The 26,639-nt window shown below is 41.7% G+C and overlaps 1 protein-coding gene across 1 annotated transcript in view; it reads right to left on the reverse strand.

Moving 5' to 3' along the window:
* Positions 1–4,054: 4,054 nt before the first annotated feature.
* Faf1 (Fas associated factor 1) overlaps positions 4,055–26,639 on the reverse strand; it is a 347,836-nt gene continuing 325,251 nt past the window's right edge. The window contains exon 19 of the mRNA XM_052715293.1: positions 4,055–6,195. Within this exon, the coding sequence (XP_052571253.1) occupies positions 6,112–6,195 (84 nt within the window). The 3' untranslated portion in view covers positions 4,055–6,111. The remainder of the gene's footprint in view (positions 6,196–26,639) is intronic.

The following is a 26,639-nucleotide window of genomic DNA, read 5'->3' on the forward strand; positions in this document are numbered from 1 at the left end:
GAACAAATGACCTAACCCCCTGGGCCTTAGTTTGAGCACCAGTAAAGAAAACAATACAAAGAACAAGTGAGTTAATATTATTAAATATCACAACGGCTGGCATGTAATAGACAATGTTTAAGTAGTCCTTTCACTATCAAGAGTTGTTTTTGAAGCACCTACATAGTAGCAGGCCTGTGCTGGGCAATAAAACAATCATTGATCCCACTGTCAGGAAGTTTATTTCTTAAACAAAACTGGGGCACTCTCTTATCCAGGAAGAGTTTGAAAGGAGTGTAGGGTGAGGAAGGAACTTCTAACACTGAGGGCATGCAGGACAGATAAGCCCTGCTTGAGAGCCAGACACCGGTCTTCATAGTTGGAAGGCAAACCAGGGGACTGTGTGACACTGTTAACTAATGTTAACCTACCTTTGGGTCTGAAGTTCTGCATGCCAAGGCAGCCAGGGCAGGGCTCACCAATGATTGAAAGCACAGGAGTGTGCTCAGGGCACAGGTGGCCCCACCAAAGCCCATTCCTCTCCCTGTTAGTTATGTGTCTCTGGATGGTGACTCAGATTTCCAAACCTCCGTTTTTCTAACTATTCACGGGGCGAGCCTGAGGATGATGTGGATGAATAGAGTGCAGCATTATGTTGGGCTGACCTAAGAACTCAACACCGATTCCTTTACCTTTTTTTCTTTCATTAACAAACAAGTTGGCTTTGCTTCAGTAGCCATTGGGTATATACCTGCTATGTCCCAGACCCTGGGCTGGTTCTGGAAATAAATAATCAAGATATAATTTCTTGGCCTTTCAATATTACCAGATGAGTTGGAGGTCAGGGATGGAAGTGACTATCTTTTAGTACTTTTATGCCAGGATCTCTGTTCAAATTCAGTCAATATTTGTTACATTGTGCTTGTTGTATGTCGGTCATTTTGCTAGGTCTTGAGGATATGAAGTGATTCTGATCTTTTGGGGGCTCATGACCAGGATGAGGAAGGTCATGAACTGAATTACAGTTTGGAAAGACCCAGCACAATGAAAAGGGCAGCCTCAGACTGAAGATTCACAGCACAGGCATCTGACCTGTGGTGTGAGGGCACGAGGCAATGGTCAAGAATACATGTGGGAGGAAGCAAAGTCTATCTGGAAAGTGAAGGATGGAGGCTGGTACCAGTCTATGAAGGCAATACTGTGCAAAGCCAAGGACAACAGAAAGCTGGCACATTCAGGAAAATTTCTTAAGTCAGTATGTATTGAGGGAATGAATGGAGATACAGGTGGGACAGGAAGTAGGGTAGGTGACAGGGGCTTAAATCCAAACCAAGAATTAGGGTTTTATTTGGAAGGCATAGGGAAGCTTTTGGGAGGACTGAGGCAAGGTAGATGACACAGTGAGGCAAGTGAGAGAACTTTCTGGCAGTGATGTGGAGACTGGACTGGAGAAATGAGACCAATTAGGATATAATTATAACCTTAATGAGATGATGATACTCTGAAGGGAAGATACTGTGGTAGGATAAAGGATTAGTGAATGGACTTGGGAGACCCCTATGCTTTAAATATTGCTTAGGTCCTGGCTTCTGACACATTTCCATGTAATGTAGCACTAGGAACTTCAGGGATGAGTCATATGGAGACTCATCTGTCCATTAAAAATATGACTTTCCTCTTTCTAGCACCCAACACTTTATTATCAGAGAGTCTTGGTCGTGTGGTTATGCTTCCCTCGAAGGCAGCACTGCACTGTTGCAGACATGCAGGAGTTCGGAGTCAAAGGACAGATGCAGAACTCTGCCCTGCCCCTTACTGTGTGCGGGGTTTGAGACAATTGCTTGTTTCCTGTATGAAGGAGGTTTAGAACTTCTACCCACAGGGTTGTTGTGAGGCTAGAAGAAAGGTTTGTAGTACACTGAGTATCTGACTCATCCTAACGCCAACCTTTCCTAGGGCTCTGGAATACAGGAGCTCCTGGAGTGCCTTTTAGTCTGTCTTGCATGCCATTCTCCAGAAACTGCCACTTCTCACGGCCACCACACACTATTGCAATCCTCTGGGTCTACAGGGCAACAATAGCTGTTCCAACTGCTTTACTGAAATTTTCTAAGATTTTATCAACAAGTTACTGTTAGTAATTCCTTTTATAGCTGAAAAGCTGTGGTGCAGGAAGGTGAGGTGACTTCCCTAAGGCATAGTGATAGTTAGTGAGTGGAGCTGGTGCCTGCACCCAGGCAATATGGCTTTAGAAGATGGGCTCTTAAGCACATAATACTACTTGGCAAAACCAAGAACAGAAAGAGTTAAGAGAGTGAAAAAAAGATCAGGTTTCTCTTAATTGTAATTCCTGTCAGATAAGCTTTCAAAATGTACTGGAAGCTGAGTGCACACCTTTATCTCAGCACAGAGGCGGAGGCAGGCAGATCTCTCTGAGTTCCAGGCCAGTCAGGGTTAAACAGTGAAATCCTGTCTCAAACAAAATTTTCAGTGGAGGGGAACAGAGTGAGTGACTCTTATTGTTTTCCAAAGCTGATTTTTTGAGAAAAACTAGAGATACTCAATGCAGAGGGAAGTTCAAGACAAGAGAATTGACTGGTTACATTTAACCATCCTTGGGAGCTTCTTTTGGATATAAAATAGGAAACCACACAGCTTCAACACTGCAATTAGTCTGATATTGTTTGCTTGATGCAAATAGTGGCGCTTCGATTTTTTTTCCAGTTAACAGATCCCAATAAGAATCTGATGATTACAGATTCCCTTTCCAGAAGAACACACACTTAACTTTTGCATATAAAAGAGGATTCCAAGAGCTACTCCTGGGGAGAATGTAGACAATGTATAGGACAATGAAAACAGGAGGCCAGGTCTTGAGCCTTGATACTTTTGCTACGATGATGGGGACATAAGGCAAGTCACAACCTTTTGAGTACTGTGTGTAGAACTGGAGTGATCGTCTCTGGCTCACTCACAGCAGTGGGCTGATGACAACCATGGAAGGTGAGGTGAACTGCAAAGCGTTCAGAGAACTTCCTCCCCCTCTGGTCACACAGCAACTACACAACAGGGCTAAAACGGGAAGAAGCCTCTAAAGTGTACACAAGAATGCTAAGATGATCACGTAAGAAATGAGTGTGATGGGTCACACAGATGCAAATGCAATGCCCAAGGTAGTTATATATATATACTGAATTTAGGACTGTGTCCTACCCACTTGTGGGATCTTGAACTGGGTAGATGAATGGGATGGGCAGAAGTGTCTCAGTCAGTGATGCTGCAAATGGAGACAGGGAAGACTCTCTCCCATTTCCTATGAGGAAGTGTGTCAGAACTCTGCAGTCTCTGAAATCTAGCCTGCTGCCAGGCATGCCCAGGTCAGCACATCTAGCTTTAATGCAACTACAGAGGTGATGTTTTTTAATTCCATTGGCTAACCCAAACCTACAAAACTTTAACTCTTAACCCCTTGCATTAGAAAGACTCCACAAGAATGTTCCCATCCAACTCAGGCTGTGAATGCTTTTGATTCAGATGAACACCTACCTGGATGGCTTATAAAACTCACAGGGTCAGATCATGGTAGCCTTCTAAACCAGAAGCCTTCCAAAAACCCAAGACTATTAAAAGGCAATAGGAAATTGGCATTGCTTCCTCAACCCTTTAAACAAATTCTTCAAAGACACAAATGATAATCCAAGAACACAGGGCAGTGACCTAGAATGGGGGATGACAAGGAGTCCTGGAGTCACTGTAAACAGTAGGCAAAGAATGTGGAGGGAACACATTGATGGCCTCGCTCAGTGTCTGGAGGCTGGGATGTACAGCTCATGGAAGTCTAAGGTTAAGAAGACCGTAAAAGATACTGCTGATTTTGCCATGGTAGCAAGTCACTTTAGTATTGTGCTTGTATGAGAGGGTATCAAATGTTCTCCCCTCCTTTTCTGGAACTCAACTGACCAGACTTCCAGGAGTGAACAGTAACAGGGCCTATAGGATAGGAGTTCAGGAGGCTGAGCCAGTTAGACAGAGAACTTTCCAAGGCAGGATTGAAAAAGGGTTTGTCAATTTCACACACATTCAAGTAACATTTAATAACGTTTATGAAACTGGTTTCAGGGTAAAGTCTATATGTTGGTATACAGAAGTAAACGGGAATGGTAGGGAACCATATAATGAAGTCAAATCCAGATCAGATGGAACAGGTTAAACACAAGAGTGAGTTCAGAGACCTCTCTCAAACCCCTGCCCACACCCTGGCTGCTGGTTCTGATATGGCTTGAGTTCAGGGCTGTGGCTTCTCACAGCAGCTACAGATCAAGGTCTAGCTGGAAAAAGAGCTGGCTCCCTAGGACAGCTGCAGCTTCGGAAATGACATCTTGTGGTACCACTTGATTAGGAAGGAAGGAGCAGAGCTGGAGAGGAAGTGCTTAGGTGGAACTCCCCTCACAGTGAGCTCCCTTCTTTTCAGTCAGTTGGCAGATGAAGCGTAGTGGTATTAGCAACAATCCCTTGGAAGAATTTTCAGGGGACGTTCTTGGCTGAGCATCAGAGGAAAACAGGTGAATTTTCCTGGCCAATACTTTTTGAGTAGAGAGAAAAGTGACCAGACATATCTTCAGCTTTGGTTAAGTCTTCTCAGAACCCCATAATGGAACCAGGGAAACACACCTAACACACTTACAAAATAACTAGACTGGGAGGCCAACTCTAAAGATAAAGACTAGAGATGACACAAAAACTGCCATAGAGAACATTCTAAGACTAAAAGGAAATTAATTGGCTGTGAAGATATAAATATTCTTATGAACTACCCCAAACCCTAAATCCATAGATTAACAAAGTCCACATCTACAAATCAAACCCCAGATTACTACATATCAATTCAGGCAACACATGAATTCTAGGCTAAGCCCCCAAATTTGCTCTCTTAAATATATGAAGTCTGAATTTTTAGCCAAAGAATGAGATCTCTTTTATTTGGGATATAAATCCAATATCTAATATTAAAACATTCAGAAACTAAACTTATAGAGCAAGTCCCTTGCTGCAGGAGAGCCCACAGGGTAACTGATTAGATTTTGGCAATAGAGAAGGTGTTTAAAACACCAAGTGATGGCCAGGTATTGTGGGGCATGCCTGTAATCTCAGCACTTGGGAGGTGGAAGCAGATGACTGCAAGTTTGAGGCCTGAGCTACATAGTGAGATCTGGTCTCCAAAAGCCTAAAAAAAGGAAACAAACACCCCACCAAGTGACAAGGTCCCAGATGTATGAAGTAGCAGGGGCAGGAAAAGCAGAATTGTGTGCAGCAACTTGGTAGCAGGTACCTGGGAAGTTCTAAATGTCTCAATGCAAGCTGAGTAACAGCTTCCCATAGCTGGCCAATAGCAAGTCTTAGTGCTGGCACTCTCTGCATGCTACCTCAACACACTGTGTACTCATTAGTTCCCCAAGCTGCAATGAAACAAAAAAACTCCTCCAAGATGGAATATGGAGGCCATGACAGCAGTATATAAATACCTTGCCTATATGTTAAATTAGTTCTCCAACAAAATCTCATATCTTAGTAAAGGAGTTAGACATATGATATACTTCTCTACCCCAAAATGTCTAACCCTCAGGCCAAGAATGTCCAATTTGACTTTCTTCTCTCTGCCTTTTAAAATTAGGTGATATAAACTTAAAATCCAGTTACAGACATAAAAAAGCAGAGGTATGAGCCCTGGCTCAATGACACATATCAAATACACAGCATCCTGATGTCAAGGACAAAAAGAACTGTTCTGGACACTGAAGGGGAAAGATGGGAACTGGAGAGGTATAAGTTCTACCAGGGGTCACTCTCACTCAACAGTACATTAGTTATTAAACAAGGGTGAAGTGCAGGTATATCAGGAGAGGGCAGTGGAGGGAAAGGGAATACTCCATCATGAGGGCTAGGGAACATATACTCATGGATGGGAAATTTTAAGTAGCTATGTTTATTACTTTTTTCCAGCAATCTTGCGAGAGGCAGAAGTGTGACATTGAATTGAGTGAGACGAGCATGTGGGTGGGTTGGCGAGGAGCCCATCTCTTGACATGTACCACTGGCTTGTCAGGAGTGGCTGGTTCCACCGCTGAGTCATGTTTACTCTTTTGCTTCAAGGAAAAGGGTTTCTTGAGGGAACAACTTTACCTCCAATAATGACTTATTGGGGTCTAGCTGAGTTATCTGAAAAGAAAGAAAATACACATTTAGAAATCTTTAACAAGTACATTGTTTTTCAGCCTTCTACACATTGGCATGAGCATGTGTACAGTATCTTACTGGATTAAAACAATTCTGTGTGGTGATGGTGGTGTTCTTAATGTTCTCTGAGGAAACCAGGGCTCTCAGAAAGGTCATATTTTTACAGTTCCATCTAGTTAGAGGAGTTAGTACTAACCTCAGGCTACTGGCTAGGTCCCTTGCCTCCTGTGTCCTTGGGAAAGACAGAGGAAGATATATTCTGCTGGCTAAACAGAGGAATGGCATGCCTGAGACCTTGACTTGGTTAACTGCTGATAGCATGGAGGCTGCTCTGCTGGCTGGGACAACAACTAAACCTTTGGAGGGATAAGGGCTAGGCTCTTCATTAAAATTCCATGGAGCAAACTACAGAATGGCCACTCCACTGTATCCAGAGATGACGCTATCTCAGGGAGCTCCCGAGGAAGACAGCACAATCTCCTCATTGAGGGTATATTTAGCCTGGAAAAATGAGGCAACCACATAATATAACTATATTTTAGAAATTTATGAAAATTCGGGGTGGTGGTGGAGCACACCTTTAATCCCAGCACTCTGGAGGCAGAGGCAGGAGGATCTCTATGTTTGAGACCAGCCTGGTCTACAGAGCAAGTTCCAGGACAGCCTGGGCTCCACAGAGAAACCCTGTTTCAAAAAACCAAAACCAAAAAAAAAAAAAAAAAAATCAACTACTAAATGTAAAACTAAATCTTTATTAGATCTCTGCCCTTCCTAAGCCAGGGCAGAGATGGCAGGTGAAGGTTTTAAAAACCCAAGAGAAAGAAACACATTTATCAAAAGGGATCATGAGCTCTGCAAGACTGAAGAGTATTAGGTTAGTGGAAAGCATACAGGCTTTGAAAATAGGAAGACTCTAGTTTAAGTCACAGCGGTGTTGGCTATCAGCTTTGTGGCTCTTGTCTTGTAGGATTGATCAAAATTAAATGGGAAAAACATAATTAGCACAGTGTCTGGCATAGAGCAGATCAACAAAATTCGCTATGTATGAGAGCAACTATAAAGGGAGATGGACATGTAGACAATGGGCTGCTCTGAGTATGTCATGGATGGTTAGGTACTCTCTAGCTATACCTGAAGCTGCTGCTCTGCTATTTGCATGAGCTTTGGGGCCTTGGGCAAATACTACAGGCAGGCAATTTGCCTGCTCAACTCAGGCCATTCATAATGAGATGACTCTGCTTTCTTCTTCCAGGTAGAGAAGGGGGGCCCCTGGGTGTTAAAGACTGGTAAACTAACGTGGGAAACACTGACCTTAGCATATGCAGGTGGAGACTAGGTATGCTCAGGAGGGTCATTAAGGAGACACATCTACCCCTGGAATCCTTTCTGCTTGTAAGGAACCCAGCACAAATCTTGACCTACTAGTATCTCTTGGGTGCTGGGGAGATGGGCAGGCAAGGTAGAAGGGAGGACCTAGCTTGCTGTCTGTTTTCCAATGCAGTGGGAGGGCAAGCTGCTGGCAAATGTTTACCTACTTCCCCAATTAACGTATAATACTGCACTGGCTTCTGTCAACAAACAGAGCTATGTTGCCTCTGCTTTGGCATTTTCTGCCCAGCTGCTTCTGCTATTGTTCTTAATTAACATGCCAGAGCTCTTCCGGTATCTTCTACTTTGTTATTTGTGGTTTGTAAATATGACGCCTATTGTGAGAAACCAAAACCATACTAGTGCCAGAGTTGTGAGAACAGGCAGGAAGATGTATTAGGAAGCAAAACAGGCTGGAAGCCTGGAGCATCAGACCTATGTGGCACCCTACTGGGGTGGTAGACATGCAAGGTAAGAGATTCATAAACTCTTAGTTAAAATTGTAGTTGTCATTGATAAAACAGTATCCAAGAAATATTAAATGATTTTCCCTAGTCACTTTATGTGGGGAAATTGGGATCTGAGGAAGGCAGAAACAAAAATTTCTTGGACATCTATCACAAGCCAAGCACTTCAAATCTATTTCTCAATTAGTCCATGACCACCACCATGCAAGGCTGCAGAGGTGAGACAACCGAGTTTCAATGTAGTTACCACTTGTTTATGGCTTTATAGTTAGAAAGAATCTGTCCACAGTGTTATGATTAAAAAGACTGAAGCAAACCTACATTCTATCTATATGACCTTGAAGCAGTTAAAAATTAGAGAGTCCATTTTCCTATCTGTAATAGAGCAATCAGTTTCTCCTTTGTAGTCAGTGTGATAGCTACGTGAAATAATGTTAGGGAAGCCTCTGGTGGCCCATCCCAAGTCAGTAAGTACGCAGCAGATGAACAGCCACTATTGGCTGTGGTGTTTCTTGGGTAGCAGCCTATACTCTCTCTAGGTTGTCCTGGTTATCTTTGTTTCTACCCCATTGCCCAGCAGGCATGCTACCCTTCCCCTGTATGTAATGCCTTCAGTTCTGGAGATCTCATTCTCTAACTTCAGTGAGGTCCTCCAGCCAGTGGACTGCTTTGAAGTAAACACAGTTCTGTTGAGGCATACCTTCTCAGAGTGCCCATATGAGGCCTCCCCAGCCCATTCTGAAGTTCATTTCATTTATCTATGCTTAATGTTTTTTTTTTTACTATCTAGTCTTTTATTTATTTTCCTTCTTTTTTAATCCATTTGCTTTGTGATACAAATTATTACAACAATGTAATATTATAACTGTTGACAACAATGATAGCCAACAGTTTATAATCTTTCATTACACATAGAATATATTAACTGATTTAACCCTTACAATGGCTCTTGAGCTAGATATTGTTATTTCCATTTGACAGGCCAGGAAACAGGTTTAGAAAGGCTGAGAATTTGCTCAAGGCCACACAGCTAGTAAGCCAGGAATTACATTTGTATCCAGAGCCATCCCCCCACCTCCTTCCCCAGGCTATCTCTGGCTATCCTGGGAACTTGTTATGTAGACCAGGCTGGCCTTTAACTCCCAGTGATCTGCCTGCCTCTGCCTCCCGAGTAAGTGTGCTGAGATTATGTCTGTCTGTCTGTCTACCTATTTATTGTTTTATGTAGATGGGTGTTTTATCTGCATGTATGTCTGTGCAGCATGTGCATGCAGTGCTTATAGAGTCCAGGTCCCCTGGAAATGGAGTTACAGACAGTTGTGAGCTGTCATGTGGGTGCTGGGAATTGAACCCGGGTCCTCTGGAAGAACAACCAGTGCTCTTGACTGCTGAGCCATCTCTCCAGCCCCCAAGTGCTGAGATTAGATCAAGTCACCACATCTGGCACCATATTTTACTACTGTAGTTGCCACCAGCCTACCCTGTATAAGAGTACCTGAACTCAGCAGTAGTTTTGGGCTGGTGTTAATGAGTATATAGATAACATGATAATATACTATAAAACATACAAAGTTTTTTTTAAAATATTGTTTGATCTAAATGCTAGTCTTGTAACTAGTGTTATTCCTATTTTACAGATGAAAACATATAACTAAGAGATTAAATTAAACCCCACTGTTACCGAATTAAATTTTTAAAAATAAAAATAGCCTTTGGTGCTCTATTGCCCAGTAGTATGACTATAGTTAACAATAATGTATTATATAGTTCTAAATAATCAGAAGAGACATTATTTCTCACATTTGGCTTTTTTTTGGGGGGGGGGCTTTTTGAGACAAGGTTTCTTTGTGTAGCTTTGGAGCCTTTCCTGGATCTCGCTCTGTAGACCAGGCTGGCCTCGAACTCACAGAGATCCGCCTGCCTCCGCCTCCCAAGTGCTGGGATTAAATGTGTGTGCCACCACCGCCCGGCTACATTTGGCTTTTTAAAATATTGTCTTTATTAATTCTTGAGAATGGCATGAAATGTATTTTGACCATATTAATTCTCTTCCTTAATTTTTCCCAGATCTCACCACTTGCCAACCCATTCAACTTCATGTACATGTGTTCCCTCTCATTCCCTTTCAACTCACCAAGCCCAGTTTGTATTGGCTGATTACTCCTTCAGGGGGCCTGCCATGGCGTGTGGTCCATATACCAGCTGTCACACCATTAAAGAAAACCGACCTTCCCTCTCCCAGCAGCAATCAAATACCAGCAGTCAGCTAGGGGTGGGACTCTGTGCCTGCCTCCCCTCCTCCATGCTGGGATTTTGTCTGGCTTGATTTTGCTTTGGTCTTGTGCATGCTGTCACAGTCTCTGAGTTTAAATATGCATCTGCAGTGCTGTATCCAGAGAGCATGAGTCTCTGAAGTCAGCCACCACCTCTGGCTTTATAATCTTTACCCTCCACCTCCCTCAGAGATCCCTGAGCTTGAGGGGGCTGCCAGAGCATCTGTGGTACCATTGCACCATCGAGCATATCTTGCCAGGCAGGTCGTTAATGCAGACTGCGGGGTTTACTGCTAGAGGAGACTGATGGTTACTCTTCTCTTCCAGTAGAATGCATAGCACTTACCAGCACTATGAAAACCACCAAAGGGGAAGAAGCTTCCAGGTGAGCACCAGCTGGATTTCCCAAGTATGTGATATAGAAGAAAGGGGTTTTGTTTTGTTTTGTTCCCCCCCAACCCCCGACCCCGAGACAGGGTTTCTCTACGCAGCTTTGGAGTCTCTCCTGGAACTTTTACTGTAGACCAGGATGGCCTCGAACTCACAGATTAAAGACGTGTGCCACCACTGCCCGGCTGAGAGATTTTTTTTTTTTATATCTTTACAAGGAAATATTAATGGGGTGATGGGTATGCTAAGAATTCTATTTTGATTATTATATGATATATGCATGTGTCAAAAAATCACACTGGAGTCTATAAAAATAATCCTATAATCCTACTGTTAAGGGGTATCCACTCCTAACTCAGAGGCATATTTTCCATAGATATGTGTAAAACCTGTATTTTTTGAGAATTTCATACACAAACACTGTATTTACATCATTTCTACCCCTTCCAACTCATCCATGTCTCCCACTCTCTTTCAAATTCATGACTTTTTCTTTAATTTAATTTTCTTTAATTGTAGACGATAATTGAAAACTTTGCTTCTACTGTAATTTATAGGTGAGAGAGAATGAGGGGGAGCAGGGTACCAAGCTCCTTCTCAGTGGCTAGTGGCCCCATTGTGAAGACACTGCAGTGCTCTGGGCCTCATTTAGAAGGGCATGGAGCATGTCAGAAGGGTTTCCTGAGCTGGGCTGTGGTGGCGCACACCTTTAATCCCAGCACTTGGTAGGCAGAGCTAGGCGGATCTCTGTGAGTTCAAGTCCAGTCCAGCCTGATCTACAAAGTGAGATCCAGGACAGGCTCCAAAGCTACACTGAGAAACCCTGTCTCAGAAAAAAAGAAAAAAAGGGGTCTCCTGAGAAACAGTAGAGGACAAGAGGAACTGTGTGGGGACAGAGGGTACAAGGAAATGGTGCTGCTGTTGCTGGAGGGACAGAGATGTGCTACTCTGGCTTGAGTTTCTGAAGGCTGACAAGTGAAGAGAGCCAAGATGGTGAGGTAAACATCATGGGAGGTAGAACTCTTCAGGGACGCCGCAGGAATTACTGTGGCTAGCAATGGTTCTTTCTCCTAATTTTGTTGCTTTTCTTCTTTTGCCTTCCGGTATTTATCTTCTTCTTGTCCTCAAGTCATCATCATAGTAGCAGGTATCACTTAGTGAACATCTCCCATTAGTTGGGTCCATGCAGCCTGCATTCTGATTTATATGTAGTCTCTTAACTATTCCTCAAGATGGCCTAGTGAAATCAGTACTAGTGCCATCTTATAGATATGGACACTAAGGCTACCTTGCCCATTGTTGTAGGGACTAAGGTTTCAGAGTCAGGTCTATCCAATTCCAAAGCTCATTATGATCAGAATGGTCTGGCAAACCAACTTATGAACAGGCTGACTTGGGGAGGGGAGAAGGAAGTCTGCTGCACTCAGAAGTATCCAAATACAAGCATATTTGATGGCAATAGTACCAGCTAACATTTTCTGAACATTTATTTCAAACCAGGCAATCTTTGACATACTTTGCTTTTATAAAAATATTTTTATAATAGTTTTCCAATGTGGGCAAAATGATCATTCCTATTTTATGAGGAAACTGAGTCACAGAACAGATTAAGTTGTTTGTCTAAAGTATTAAAGCTATTAAGGGCAGAGCCAGATTGTGAATCAAGACAATCTAGCTTTGGGATCTACCTAGTTACTAGATTACATGGCTAGAGATGTCGCTGAGAGTAGTATCCATAGGGAGAAAGAAATTGGAAGAGATGATCCAGAGTTTCTTTTGAATCAAGCTTCCAGGATACAAGACCTTCACTTTAAGAATGGCAGAAGGTCAGGGGTCATTAAAAAATCCTGAAATGTTTATAAAATACGAATACAAAAACCCAATCTAGGTCTGTCTTTTGCCATTTACCTGGGACTTTACTGAATTATTGACTCTCTAAATCAACAGAGAAGGAACACTTTGGGATTCCTTGGGGGAGGAGGGGTGTTCTCAGAGAAGAGGTAGAGTTCGTCTTCATAGTTAGAAGAAGGGAGTCAACCATCCTGACATTTCCTTCATTGTATTTGGGAAACCTGAATGGGCATATTTTCTCATTAAAACAACAGTTTAGCAAACTGGCTTTGTAAAATGTGTATGTTAGCACAGATGGGATATGTTCCCTGCCAAACAGGGCTTTTCTTTGTTATATCAATTTTCTCAGCAATTTGAAATTTTATATGCATTTTTTTCCTATGACCTCCCTGGGCTTCATTCAGTTCCTGTTCTAAAATCAATACTCTGTTATGAAAAATGTAAACTAATGTGACAGAGTCTCATCTTGGCCAATGTGGAAATTTCAGGGTGTTATGATGAGAAAATGCCTTAACTATCCAACAGTCCAGGCCTTTATTTCACAGGTGGGCAACCTGAGACTCAGAAAGCAAGTGACTCAGCCCAGGTGAAATGGATGATTATAAGCAGACACAGTATGTTATTTCAGGGTGTAGATGGAAGTTTCTCTAGTCCTGCTGCCCCTGAAATCAGGATGAATCTCTCCTGCCCGCAGTCCCAGAGCCACTTCTAAAATAGTCACCCAGAGGCTTATATTAATTACAAACTGTATGGCCTATGGCTTTAGTTTCTGGCTAGCCAGCTCTTTCATCTCAAATTAACCCATTTCTATAAATCTATATGTTGCCACGTGGCTGTGGGTTACCGGTCTGCTGGCATCTCTTCTGACTCTGTCCTCTCTGTATCTATACTTGGATTTCTGGCCTGGCTGTAAGCTTTCTTGCCATAGGCCAAAACAGCTTTATTTATTATCCTATGGGAGCCACACATATTCACAGTACACAGAAAGACATCCCATAGCATCAGGGTTTCTGATATCTGTTTGAGAGTCCTTTTTCTTTTCTTTTTTTCTTTTTCTTTTTTTTTTTTTTTTTTTGAAATAGGGTCTCACTATGTTGCTCTGGTTGGCCTGGAACTTACTGTATAGAACAGGCTAGCCTCAAATTCATTTAGATCTGCTTGCTTCTGTCTCCTACATGCTTGGATTAAAGATGTGTGCCACCATGCCTGGTCTGTTACAAAATTCCTCATAGCAGCACCACCCTGCCTCTCAACTGCAGTAAAGATATGATACCATAAACATAATGCTACTACTAGATGCTACTCAAGGGGGAGCTGAATACTATTAAAAAGAGCAGCAGTGGTACTTGCAAGGCACTTTATAGTTTGCAAAGAATTTACACCAACAGCTCATTTCCATAGGCTTGGTAATATACAGTCTCTGTTTTACTTGATATTTTACTAAGATTTGCTTTTATTTTGGAATCAAATAAAGGAAAGTCTGGATCTAATATCTTAATAGAGGTAAAATTTTAAATTTCGATTTTTGTCTCGTTTTACTTCGTAATATATCTTTTGTTTGTTTGTTTGTTTGTTTGTTTGTTTGAGACAGGGTTTCTCAGTGTAGTTTTGGTGCCTGTCCTGGATCTCGCTCCGTAGAACAGGCTGGCCTTGAACTCACAGAGATCCGCCTGGCTCTGCCTCCCGAGTGCTGGGATTAAAGGCCTGAGCCACCACCGCCAGGCCCTAATGCATCTTAACAGCTGACAGGAAGCATCAACTTAAACCCTAACCTTCTGAGCTGTTCCTCAGAACTTCCACAAGTCCCTAGATAACAAGAGTTCTTTCTCACTCTTTGAGTTACAGATTTTGGGTTCAATGAGCAGGAATGGAAAGCAATAATGTTTCTTAAACATATTCCTGCTTTTAGACTAAAAAAATGCACTTCAGAAAAAAAAATCAAAGCACCTTTAAGGCAGCATCATCCACTGTCTGACTGCTTTAGTATTTGCCTGCTAGTCTCTGATGACCAACAACTTCCATTTTTTCTAGGCTAAGGAGTGGCAGCCCTGTGAGCAGAGGGAGCCAGAACTCCAGGAGCAGACCTTTGCTAAACTAATAAACAATCATGTCAACATGGAGAACTAGCATCAGCATCTCACCCAAACCTTCCTCCCCTCCCAGCAGTGTGAAAGACATCTGTTCTACCTGGCACAGACAGACCATGATAAACTTCCAAGCTTCAGGGCATTTGCCCCTTCAGTTACAGCAGTGGTTCTCAACCCCTTTGGGGGTCGAATGACCCATTCACAGGGGTCGCCTAAGACCATCCTGCATATCAGATGTTTACATTATGATTCTTATAAGTAGCAAAATTATAGTCATGAAGTAATTTTATAGTTGGGAGTCAACACAACATGAGAAAATCTATAAAAGGGTCACAGCATTAGGAAGGTTGAGAACCACTGAGTTACAGTCTATCAACTTCTGAGTGTTCTTCCTTGTTTTCAGCCCTCAACAACTTCAGTGAATGGCCTCTTCTCTGAACCTCTACATCTGACTACCAAGGCTGTCTGCCATCAAAGCTTGCCAGAGAGTAAAGGTCATAAATAGATGAGTCCATTCTTGGACAAGCCACTTTTCTTCTACTTTTTTTTTTTTTTTTAGACAGGGTTTCTCTGTGTAGTTTTGGTGCCTGTCCTGGATCTCACTTTGTAGACCAGGTTGGTCTCGAACTCACAGAGATCCTCCTGGCTCTCTGTGCTGGGATTAAAGGTGTGAACCACCACTGCCCAGCATCGACACCTTTCTTCTTTAGGCTTTTCTTTTAAAAATGTAGGGGTTAGTGATTAGTAGGAAATTGATGGTACTGCACTTGAGCTTTGGGGATCCAAACATGTAGCCTCAAACCCAGTGTCAGCCAAATCAGTTTTGTTTCCAGTTTCCTTCTCCACTTGGTGAAAGTTTTTTTTGTAGGGATGAAAATAGCCATCACCAAGGGATGAAAATAGCCATCACCATGTCATAAGGAAACTGGTTCTGTGCCTTTTTTATGTTAGATGTCATCTCATGGTGTCAACTATTCAATGGTTAGAATGACTGAAGAGTGACCAGAAGTATACTTGGGTTTGATATCCATTGCTATAATCTCATTTTTGTTTGAGGACTGTGGAAGGTTACTTAACCTTCTAGTTAATTATTCTTTATTCATAAAATAGAGACTTTTTTTTTGCTGAGCTATAAGGATTCAATAATGTAAAACTTGGGGGGGTATATTTATTTTATGTTCATGATTCTACATGGAGAAACTTCTGGATGTTCTTCCTGCTTCTCATACAAATGTGACAGGTTTGGTGAATTTGGGAAAAAACTCCTGAATTTAGCTGTATGATTTCCCCTGCACTTTTTTTTTTTTTTTTTTTTTGGTAAGACGGTCTCTCTCTGTAGACCAGGCTAGCCTCTAACTCAGAGATCCACCTGCCTCTGCCTCCTGAATGCTGGGATTAAAAGTGTAAACCACTTGCCGGGCGGTGGTGGCACACGCCTTTAATCCCAGCACTCGGGAGGCAGAGCCAGGCGGATCTCTGTGAGTTCGAGGCCAGCCTGGACTACCAAGTGAGTTCCAGGAAAGGCGCAAAGCTACACAGAGAAACCCTGTCTCGAAAAACCAAAAAAAAAAAAAAAAAAACCAAAAAGTGTAAACCACCATTGCCCACCTCTCTCTTTATTAGCTAACCTGCTCCTATTATAAGGCATAAGGATCTGTAGCATCTGTACCAATGCCTCAGCTGGGTAAATTTATCTAATTTAGGAGCAAAGAATATATCAATAAGCTACTTGACTGCAAATCCCAAACCACAATCTGATCAATTTTATTTTTTTGGTAATAAAAGTGACTGATTTATCTTTCAATAGGTTTTATATCTTTTAATTAGTCTAGAGATAGTTAAGTGAAGGAGATGTTATTTAATGTCCCTAAGTCCCCAAGTCTCCCACAGCATTAGGCATATCTATAACACAAAGCTACAGCCAAGCTTTCTTTTACAGCATTTCTCTTTTTTTTTTTTTTCTTCTGCAGCAGGGTCTCACTTTCCACCTGGGTTGGCTTTGAGCTTATGGAGAACCTTCTGCTTCAGTCTCAAGGGCTGGGATCCAGGCACAAGCCACCAGATCTGGTATAGTAGATGCTTCTTTAAAGCTAAACCACCTATCACAGAACAAATCTACCAAACTTTCTTCTGAGAAATGCATACACATGGTCATTATCATCTCACAGCTTTCAGAGTATCTTCATAAATACTGTCTAAATTTCAAAGCTATGCTAGACAATTACATCTATTAATTCTCCTTGTAGCAGGTGAGAACACCAAGATGCAGATGGGGACACAATTCATGCATGACTATAAAAGTAGACATTGGTGGGCTCCCAGTTGAACCCAAGTCTTCCTATTTCAAACCTCAAGCATTTTTACTCTGTGATGCAGTCCAAGGGCTGCATATGGAAGTTCCCAGAGTACAGTGAAGTAACTTCGCGTTAAAATTTATTTGACCTTAAGAGAACAGCTAACTTTCTAGATGCTCTGGATAACCTAGTCTACTTGTTTCTCTTAGGAAAAAAAAAACATTTAAATATCAGAAGCTTAATAATGATCATCATTTACAAAAGTTAACATTTACTTTTTTTGTGGAGGTGAGATATTGCCTAAACTGGTTTTGAACTTCTGGGCTCAAGTGACCCTCCCACTTGACCTTTCCGAGCAGCTATGACTATACGTCTGCTGTATACCACATCTAGCTTGCTTCTCCCTTTTCTGCTTTCTTCTCTTCCTCCCTTGAGTTGGATATTGAACCCAGAGCCTTATACGTGATAGGCAGTGCTCTTAGCATTTTCTAAGTGCCACACACTATGCTAATTACCTCCATATTATGTAATTAAGTGATTATCATAATCTTTTAAGTATTTCATTTTATACCATAAAAACTGGTATGTGCTGGGCGGTGGTGGCGCACGCCTTTAATCCCAGCACTCGGGAGGCAGAGCCAGGCGGATCTCTGTGAGTTCGAGGCCAGCCTGGGCTACCAAGTGAGTTCCAGGAAAGGCGCAAAGCTACACAGAGAAACCTTGTCTCGAAAAACCAAAAAAAAAAAAAAAAAAAACAAAAAAAACCTGGTATGTTATTAAAATGTTAAAATGTCCTCAAAAATTGGCATCTTGTCAGGGATGCCTTGGTGACCTTTCCTTGCCTTGGTATTCCTAGTGGTGGCTTTGGTCACTACACTATTAAGTGACAATGCTAATGGGAAAGCCCGGAGGTAAGAAAGGGGATTCTAACAAGGGTGCAGTAAGAGGAGGAGATTCTCTTTAGTCTAAAAGCTGGAGAAATTCCAAGTATACAGAGCAAGCATCAAAAGAACAAAAGAACAAAGAACATAAAGAAAATGTAAAAAGTCTAAGAAGAAAGAGAATAGTCAGGTCTCCTCTACCTGAGAAGTCAGTTTCCAGATTAGTCCCTCATGGGTTCTGGAAGGCACAATTTCAAGTAAACAAATGGAAGTTCTGCTTTACAGAGCAGTTTGTAAGTTGTGGTCCACAGAAACAAATAACATAAGTAAATTCATAGATGAAGATTCTATAGTAGAGTAATAGAAATCTAGTGCAGATTAGCTCAAGGCATGCCTAGCTTATAGATGTGTTAAGCACTGGTCTCCTCATCCACTGGGAGCTGCCAGAAGGCCCAGGGCTGGAATGATTCTGAGCCTGTTCAAGGCAAAACGATTAACTCAGTGAGATGTATGTAGGGGTTTGAAGGAGGTAGGGAAACACTGACCTAGGGGACAGATCTCTAAAAAGAGGCCACCACACAAGACAGCCAGGTCTTCAAGATGTCTGTGATAAGACTGGATCACAATACTAATTAGTGACTGTGGCAGAGCACTGAGAAACAGGGGAAAGATAATTGCCTACTGGTTAGGTTGAGAACTGTGAACTTGGCTTAAAAGTCTTCCGAGAAATCTTGATCATTGTTTGCCCCAGAATTTCACCACTAGGCAAGATTAAGAAACAAGTACATTTTAAATCCTGGCACTGCATCTTTTCATAAGTCATAATTTCTTATGAGATGAGCCTCACTTTTCTTACCTGTAAGCAGGTCAGCATTGCCAACACCCCAGCAGTCTTTCAAAAAACCACATCTCTCGGGGTCTCTCTTTCACATTTCCACATGGAAGGGAGTTGCACAAACAAGTCCCACTCTACCACTCTTCTACTTACAGTTCTTAAATGATTTCTTATTAAAATAGGGCAATCCCTTTCTGCTCCAGCCTTTTACTTTCCCAGTTTGTAAATGTGTGGTAATGTTCCTGACAAGGTTCTTTGGGGCCTTTCAGGGTAGGCATAGTTGGGAAGGCAGTTTGGAGATAGAACAGGAAGAGCACAAATTTCTAGGTAGCATAAACTTTAGAAAAATACTTTTTCCTCTGGTTGCAGAGAAGTTGTTTAATGGTATGCTCCATGTGTCTTCAGCAGCAGAGTGGCGAGGGAGAAAGTGAACATTTTGAATGCATTTTAATACTTAAGTAGGGCTATGCAAGCCAGTGTGTTCATAGTTCTGCATACAAGCACTGTTCAGGAGCTGGAGCTTTGAACAGGAGTTAAAAGAGTTGAGTCCCTAACGACATACAAAAGACTTGCTGGTGTGATTTATTCTGATGTATTTACTTATCCAATTACCAAAACAGCAGGAGATCATTAAAATTTCTAGTTACCAGATGCAGCACGTTCAATATCTTAAATGTTACCAAGGCTTTCTCTGAGCTATTTTGATATTACACTTCATCTGCCTAAAAGCTTATGAAACTGGAAGGCAAGAACCATGAACAGAGCAGGAACATTCTTTGAAGGCTGGTCCAGAAGGTCTGTACAATACTAAACCTGTATCAGAAATTCCCAAATTCCTGGACTAAAGTACTATGATGAGAAATGAAAATATCTGTGAGACCTCAGCCAAGTCTTTTCTATCTCTGAGCTCCCATCCTGCTAAGTAAGGATGCTGATATGGTGATATTTTATTTGTATTAAAATGTTATTTGTATGTTAATAAATAAAGTTGCCCGGGGTCAGAGCTATTAGCAAGCCATAGGAAAGCAGGGCAGTGGTGGCGTACGCTTGTAATCCCAGCACTTGGTAGGCAGAGCTAGGTAAGTCTCTGTGTGTTCAGGGATACAGCCAGTATTGGCAGTATTGGATACACATGCCTTTAATCTCAAAAGCAATCATGGAAAACCTGGAGGTCTATATAGACAGGCTGTGACGAGGCAGTCATGTGGTTGGGTTTACAACCAATGAGAAGGCAGGACAGGAACTCTATATAAGGACTTGAACACAGAAAGTAGCTCTGGTTCGGAGAGGTAGGACCACCACAGGAGGAAGGGTAAGGTTTTAGCTCTTAGCTCTGACCTCTTGGTTTTCTTCTTTGCATTGGTTCTGTGTTTCTTAGTTAATAAGAAGGTTGGTTACATCTACATGCTGACATTGTCCCATGTTACAAAACTGTTGTGAGCACCATCACAGTTTACTTTCACACAAATGTCTTGTAGAGAAGATAGAACAACTTAAGGTACCTTGCTTATTATATGCTCTAATAAACTAACATGCAGAATAGGCACCAAACTAGGAGTGCTGAAAAATGGAAAGCAAGCTCACACTGACATTTCAGAGTACGGGGTAAAAGAAATGCATTAATGGATGATATCTAGACCCACAGGAGGGCGGTGGGATCTTGGTCCCAACATTTTTTTTATTATTATTTCTGATCCTCGAATATTATTCCCTCAAAGACCTAGGCTCCAGCCAATTAGAGCTGTTTGTTATTGAGCAGATATGCATTAGGTTTTCCTTTCCAGAACCTTTGGCTATATTGTTTCCTCCACCTAGGTTGTCTTTTAATTTCAAACATTCTTTCCTATGTATCCTTCGAGCTCAACTTAAATGCCACTTCCCCGACAAAACCAGGCCTGTGAGAGAGCCTAAATTTTCCTTTCCTATTCCCAGAACAGAGCTAATCACACCTGGCTTCCAGTCTCATTGATCAGGTCACAGGTTTGTGACACAGCAACTGTATACAATCACTGTGGTTTCTCTCATTATCTACTCCATTGCTCTGCATGTGACCAAGTCCCATTTGCTGAGCCAGTACCTGTCTTTTACCCATAGGTTCTTTAAGGTGGCTGCCGAAGTCTGCTGCAGATTCAAAGTTAGGATCTGTTCTGGAATGTAGGTACTGGCAATGCCAACACTGCTCTTTGTTCATACAGCATTCTTATTCTTTAATGAGGTGAGGGATTCTGAAGGATGCAGCCCAGAGGATCTATAGCATAGGAGTCATGTTAAGGTTCCCAGGCTGTTTACAATTGTTTATGTGTCTGTCTCCAGTTAAGCTGAATTCTGAGGGCATATATGAAGTTTTATTGGCTCTCTATCCCCAGGGCTAGAAACTGTATCAGTTCCAGAAATGTTTGTGGAAAGACTAACCTACAGAAGGACTGCATGAAGTTTCTCCACTCTTCTCCAGGGCCACACCAATCCAAAGAAATGGAATCTGGAGGAGCTGCACCCTCACACCTAGTTTTACTCACCAAACAACCCTAGAGGCAGAGCTTGTCAGGGACACCATTGGGAGTTGACTCCATCAGGGCCTTATGCACCAGATGCTCTGCTCTAGCCTCAGACAGGAGCTCGTAAGAAGTTTGCATCAGTTGCCCTTTTAGAAGGGACAGCTTTCCCCCTCTCTGTTTAAACTGTTGGAATTGGCTAATTAGGAGGATTTAAAAAATCTTAATACTCTAAACAGACAAAACTGGTTCTGAATTATTAAGCAACATTTTCAATGCATTTGAATAACCTTATATGACTTAGCTGCTACCTGATCCTAAGCTCTGGCTCAGATAAATAAATGTGAAATATTGTCAAAGCCTCAGCTTATAGGAGCCTCCAGCTACAGCAAATAGAAGCTTAAGTCTCTATAAACTGCTCGGGATAGATATATTCTCATATAAAAGGAGAGGACATGATCTTAAAGCTGGGAAGACCAGGAAGTCAATGGTTTTGTTATACTTCTCAGAAGATGGCTGCTAATGGACTAAGTATTATTAATATCTAGGTATATAATCATAGAATCATATAGTATCAGAGTCTAAAGAAGATTAAGAAAGAACATATTTAAATCTATGTTTCAGAAGAGGAAAATCTAACCCAGAGAAGGATATGGCTAGCTTGAGGTCACACAAGTGGCTGCAAAAATAAACATTTTGTCTGGAGATGCCTGCTCCCAGCTTAGTCCCCTTTCCCAAAGCATACACACAGATGCTCTACTAGAGATGTCAGACTACTGCCAGTTAAGACACCTGAAAGCTTCACTGGATGGGTCACTTCTGGCATTTGAGCTCCAAATACAACATGCTTTTCTCTAAAGGCCTGCAAGGACTACTTTCATGGTTATACACTAAGTGGGTGAAGGGAGAGAGAGGAATAACTAGGAATAAGTGAGGGTAGATGCTACTATATTATAGTCCCTAATTTGTCTAACCTCAAGCCATGAGGGCATCATAAGCTCATGAATTTCTGTCTGGTAATATGGGAAATACAAAACCAAACAATTACAGTAGATGTACAAATGTGTACAAACACTTTATTTTTCCTCACAGATTAACTAAACAAGTATTTATTTTTTTTGGTTTTTTGAGACAGGGTTTCTCTGTGTAGCCCTGGCTGTCCTGGAACTCGCTCTGTAGACCAGGCTGGTCTTTAACTCAGAGATCCACCTGCCTCTGTCTCTAGAGTGCTGGGATTAAAGGCGTGCACCACCACTGCCCAGCTAAACAACTATTTCTCTAGTGTTTATGACATTTAAGAAACTTGGTAGCACTGGAATATACAAGACACTATCTCTTCCTTTAAGCAATGCCTAAAGCAACACACAGACAAGAGAAAGGCCCACTGCAGTTCAGAGCCAATTACAGTTCACAGTGGTAAGGGCTACCATAGGAAGAAGGCCCCAAGGGAATACAAGGAAGATGAATGCCACTGTCCTAGAGTGTCACCATATTTATCGTCCTTGTTCTAGTCTAATATGTACAGCCATTTTCTACAATCTAATTATCCATTCTTCTTAGGTATTTATATACACTAAACCAGTTACGATTATTCACATGTGTCAGGTACCTTGCTAGGGAACAATGATCAATTAGATAGGATTCCAAGTAACTTCAACTTTGATATGTACCATCTTTTTTTTTTTTTTAAAAATTATATCACACCTTAATTTTGAAACCAACCATAAACTTGAGCTAACCATTCGTGCCTTCAGTGTCTTAGTTCTAGGCTTTCTCTGTGTCTTAGTTTTTCAACTAGAAGGGCCTTTTGTAGCTCTTCATAGTCTAAAAGGCATGTAAGAAAGTCTGTACCCACAAGGCCTCACAGAAGGCATGTATGAAGGTCTGTTCACACAGGTCTCACAGAAGTCATGTATGAAGGTCTGTTCACACAAGGCCTCACAGAAGGCATGTATGAAGGTCTGTTTACACAGGTCTCACAGAAGTCATGTATGAAGGTCTGTTCACACAAGGCATCACAGAAGGCATGTATGAAGGCCTGTTCACACAAGCCTTACAGAAGGCCAACTACAAAACTGAAATAAACTTGGAAATAGTAAAACAATGCCTAGGACTCAGACATTAAACGCAAAGATGTGAAGTCCAGATGTGGGGTGAAGAGCAGGGTGTGGCTTTGGTAAAGTACTTTGAGGCTGGGCCTAGAGCTGCATTGAGCTAGACAATTGGCATGTTAGGTGCATATGCTAATGTACTCTGGAACTCCAGCACTGAATTTGAAAATTACAGTGAGTATCTAGAAAAGGTTAATCTGAGCATGTACACGTGAGCAGTTGTTTGTGTTTACAGTGGTGTTATTATACATACTTTAAGTGAGCAAGGCATATCTGCAGAGACACATGTAATACTGAGTACAGAACTAGTGATTTTGTATTTATGGCTCAAGAATCATGTTCAGCCTTCAAATTTTATTTATTTCTGAATAATAGCAATTTTGAATGCTACAGTGCTTTAAAACACCTTGCAAAATTAAGTTCTGAGGCGGAGTAAACAATTTTGGAAGGGTTTAAATACATCAACATACCAGCACAGTATCAAAAGAGGATGTGGATTTGAGAATCAAATACAGGTGTTAGTGTTGTGTAACCCAGATAAATTTGAGTTCTCTAAGCTTCTATGTTTTTATCTAGAAAATAAATGCACCATTTTTTAGATAACTAATAAACTGAAGTACCAGGCATATAACAGACACACAGAACATAGTCACATATTGGTTATCATCCTCCATCATTCCAAGTCATTTTATTTTAAACAAGTTTGATTTTTCTAAGGCTCAGCATTCTACTCAGTTCTTCTGAAATCATTATCTTTACCTTACATGCATTTTTAAGATCCCTTTGCACATCCTTTGTATGGTCAGATGCATACATTGAGGGCTTTTCTCATATACCACTGACTCATTCCCCCCAATGCATCTGTGTGTTGGTAAGATCCTTCCTCTCCATCAGCTTCATAACGTCAGTATAGGCACAGTAAGTGTTTATTATATGTCCCTTCTTTAAAACATTTCACTTTACTTTCATAATAGTCATGTGACTTAGATATTATATTATCACGCCTTTACAGAACAGGAGAGTGAGCTACCTAGAAACTAAATTAACTTATCCAAGATCAAAAAGCTAGGAAATGGCAGAGCCGTGGTCTAGTCCTGTAATCACTACCCAATATTGTCTCGCTGGCCTCATCAACTTTAGTCTGCTCTGGCCACTACCAGGGACACTTTCTGGTGCTGGTCTGGTCTCACATTTAAGTATCCTTATATTGTGCTGAGAAGCACCACCTAGACTTCCTACCCCTCAGACTCAACACAGCCAGAGGGAACTTGCCTCTCCACCTGTTCTCCTGAGGAGCACTGTTTACCTAGCCATTCAGAAAGAACCCCAGAACCACCTCTGACAACTGCTTCCTTCCGTCCTCTCAATCTGACAGAACAGTCTCCAACTCCTATGATAATCTTGGTGATTCTGCGGCCTCTTTATTCCCACTGCCGCCATCTTCATAGTCTCCCACCTTCCACTGTTTTGTCTAATATAAAAGTCAAGGTTAAGGATCAAATGGTTGATGAAAAAGAGATCAGGAGGGCTGGGATACAGCTCAGTGGCAGAGCACTTGCCCAGTGTGTTTAAGGCCCTAAGTTCAATCTCTGGTATCACAAAGAAAAAAGGAAGATGTGATTAGAAGAGGCTCGTGGCAAGGTGATCTCATATTCTCCTAAGAGTAATGACTAAGCATTTACTAACTCATTGAGTCCATGTTCTCTGGTAGGGGGGTAAACTTTGTTAGGCAAGCACAAGGCCCTAAGTATGGATTCTCCAGCATCTTGTAATCACAGTAAGGGGTGTTTTAAAGAGAGGATGATCCCTGGAGTGCTTGCTAGCTAGACAGTCTAGACCCAATGCCAAGCTCTAGGTTCAGTGAGAAACTTTGCCTTAAAAAAAAAATAAAGTAGATGGCCTCTGAGATGGCTCAGTGGGTAAAGGTGCTTTTGGACAAGTCTTTATGTCTAAGTTTGATCCCCAGAACTGACATGGTAGAAGGAGGGAACCAATTCCTGAAAACTGTCACCTGATGTCCACAGGAGTGTACATATATAGCTCCTGTGTAGCATGAATCTTAAATGGTCTTTATAAAAACAAACCCAGAGCCAGGTATTGGGGTGAATGCTGGAAGATCAGAGAAGCAGAACAAGCCACAGCCACCTCACCTCGCCAGTTCCTCAGACTGGAAGCCTCTGAGTCCTCATCCAAATGGATCTGAGCTGAACTCCTGCTCAAAAGCCTCAAAGTTTAACCAGCCCAGTTCCTGGTTTCCACACCTTATATACCTTTCTGCTTTCTGCCATCATTTCCTGGGATTAAAGGCGTGAGTCACCATGCCTGGTTGTTTCCAGTGTGGCTTTAAACTCACAGAGATCCAGATCGATCTCTGCCTCTGGAATGCTAGGATTAAAGGTGTGAGTGCCACCATTTTCTGGCCTCTATGTCTATCTAGTGGCTGTTCTGTCCTCTGACCCCAGATAAGTTTATTAGGATGCACAATATATTGGGGGACACAATATATCACCACACTCCTGCATGTTTATATAACAAGCAAGGAAAACAACAGTTATCCCTGCTTCATTTTAGGTAGCTAGTTTGAAGGACATGTTCTCTGTTAGCAGAAACTGCAGTCTCTAAGACAACTGTTGAGGCTCTGAATAGATAAAGCTTGGGGTAAATGCACACCACATATATTGGTCACCTCATAGATGACTACTTCTTATGCTTCCCATGGATTGTCTTAAAAGTGTCTTTTAAAAATACAGTTACTTGGTGCTTGTTAGTATTATGTGACTATTTTAAAATTCTGCTACAGATCTTAGTTATGTTAAGTTGGAGCAAAGTCAATGCTTACAAGTTTGCCTGCTGAGAATTTCCCTATACATCCAGCAGTAAATTCCAGAAGTGAAATTGAGATGTATTTTTAAAAAGAAAACTGGGGCTAGAGAGATGGTCCAGAGGTTAGGAGCACTGATTGCTCTTCCAGGGGACCCAGAGTTGATACCCAGACCCATGTAGTATTTTACTACTATCTGTAACTCCAGCTCCTGGGGACCCAATATTCTCTTCTGGCCTCCTAGTGCACAAGACACATACATATATATATGCAAAACATTCAAACACATAAAATAAAATAAAATGAAATAAAATAAAATGGTAAAAACCAGAAGAACAAAACCTGCATGTGTCAAGAAGGGTTAACAGTGCAGGGCTGAGAGTTTCACTTACAAGGTCAGTCCTTACTGGCTTTGCTCTCTTTGCTGGAAATTGTATACATGACTATGGTAATATACTGAAGCCTGTGAGTTTCTCAAGAGCATCATGGATCCACAGACTTCTCCCAGCTGATTGCTCTGGCTCCTGAAGTAATACTGCAGCTAGGGATGTTAGAA

The sequence above is a fragment of the Peromyscus californicus genome, unplaced genomic scaffold (assembly GCF_007827085.1).
Source record: "Peromyscus californicus insignis strain IS unplaced genomic scaffold, ASM782708v3 Scaffold_5__1_contigs__length_169319896, whole genome shotgun sequence".
Taxonomy (NCBI): Eukaryota; Metazoa; Chordata; class Mammalia; order Rodentia; family Cricetidae; genus Peromyscus; species Peromyscus californicus.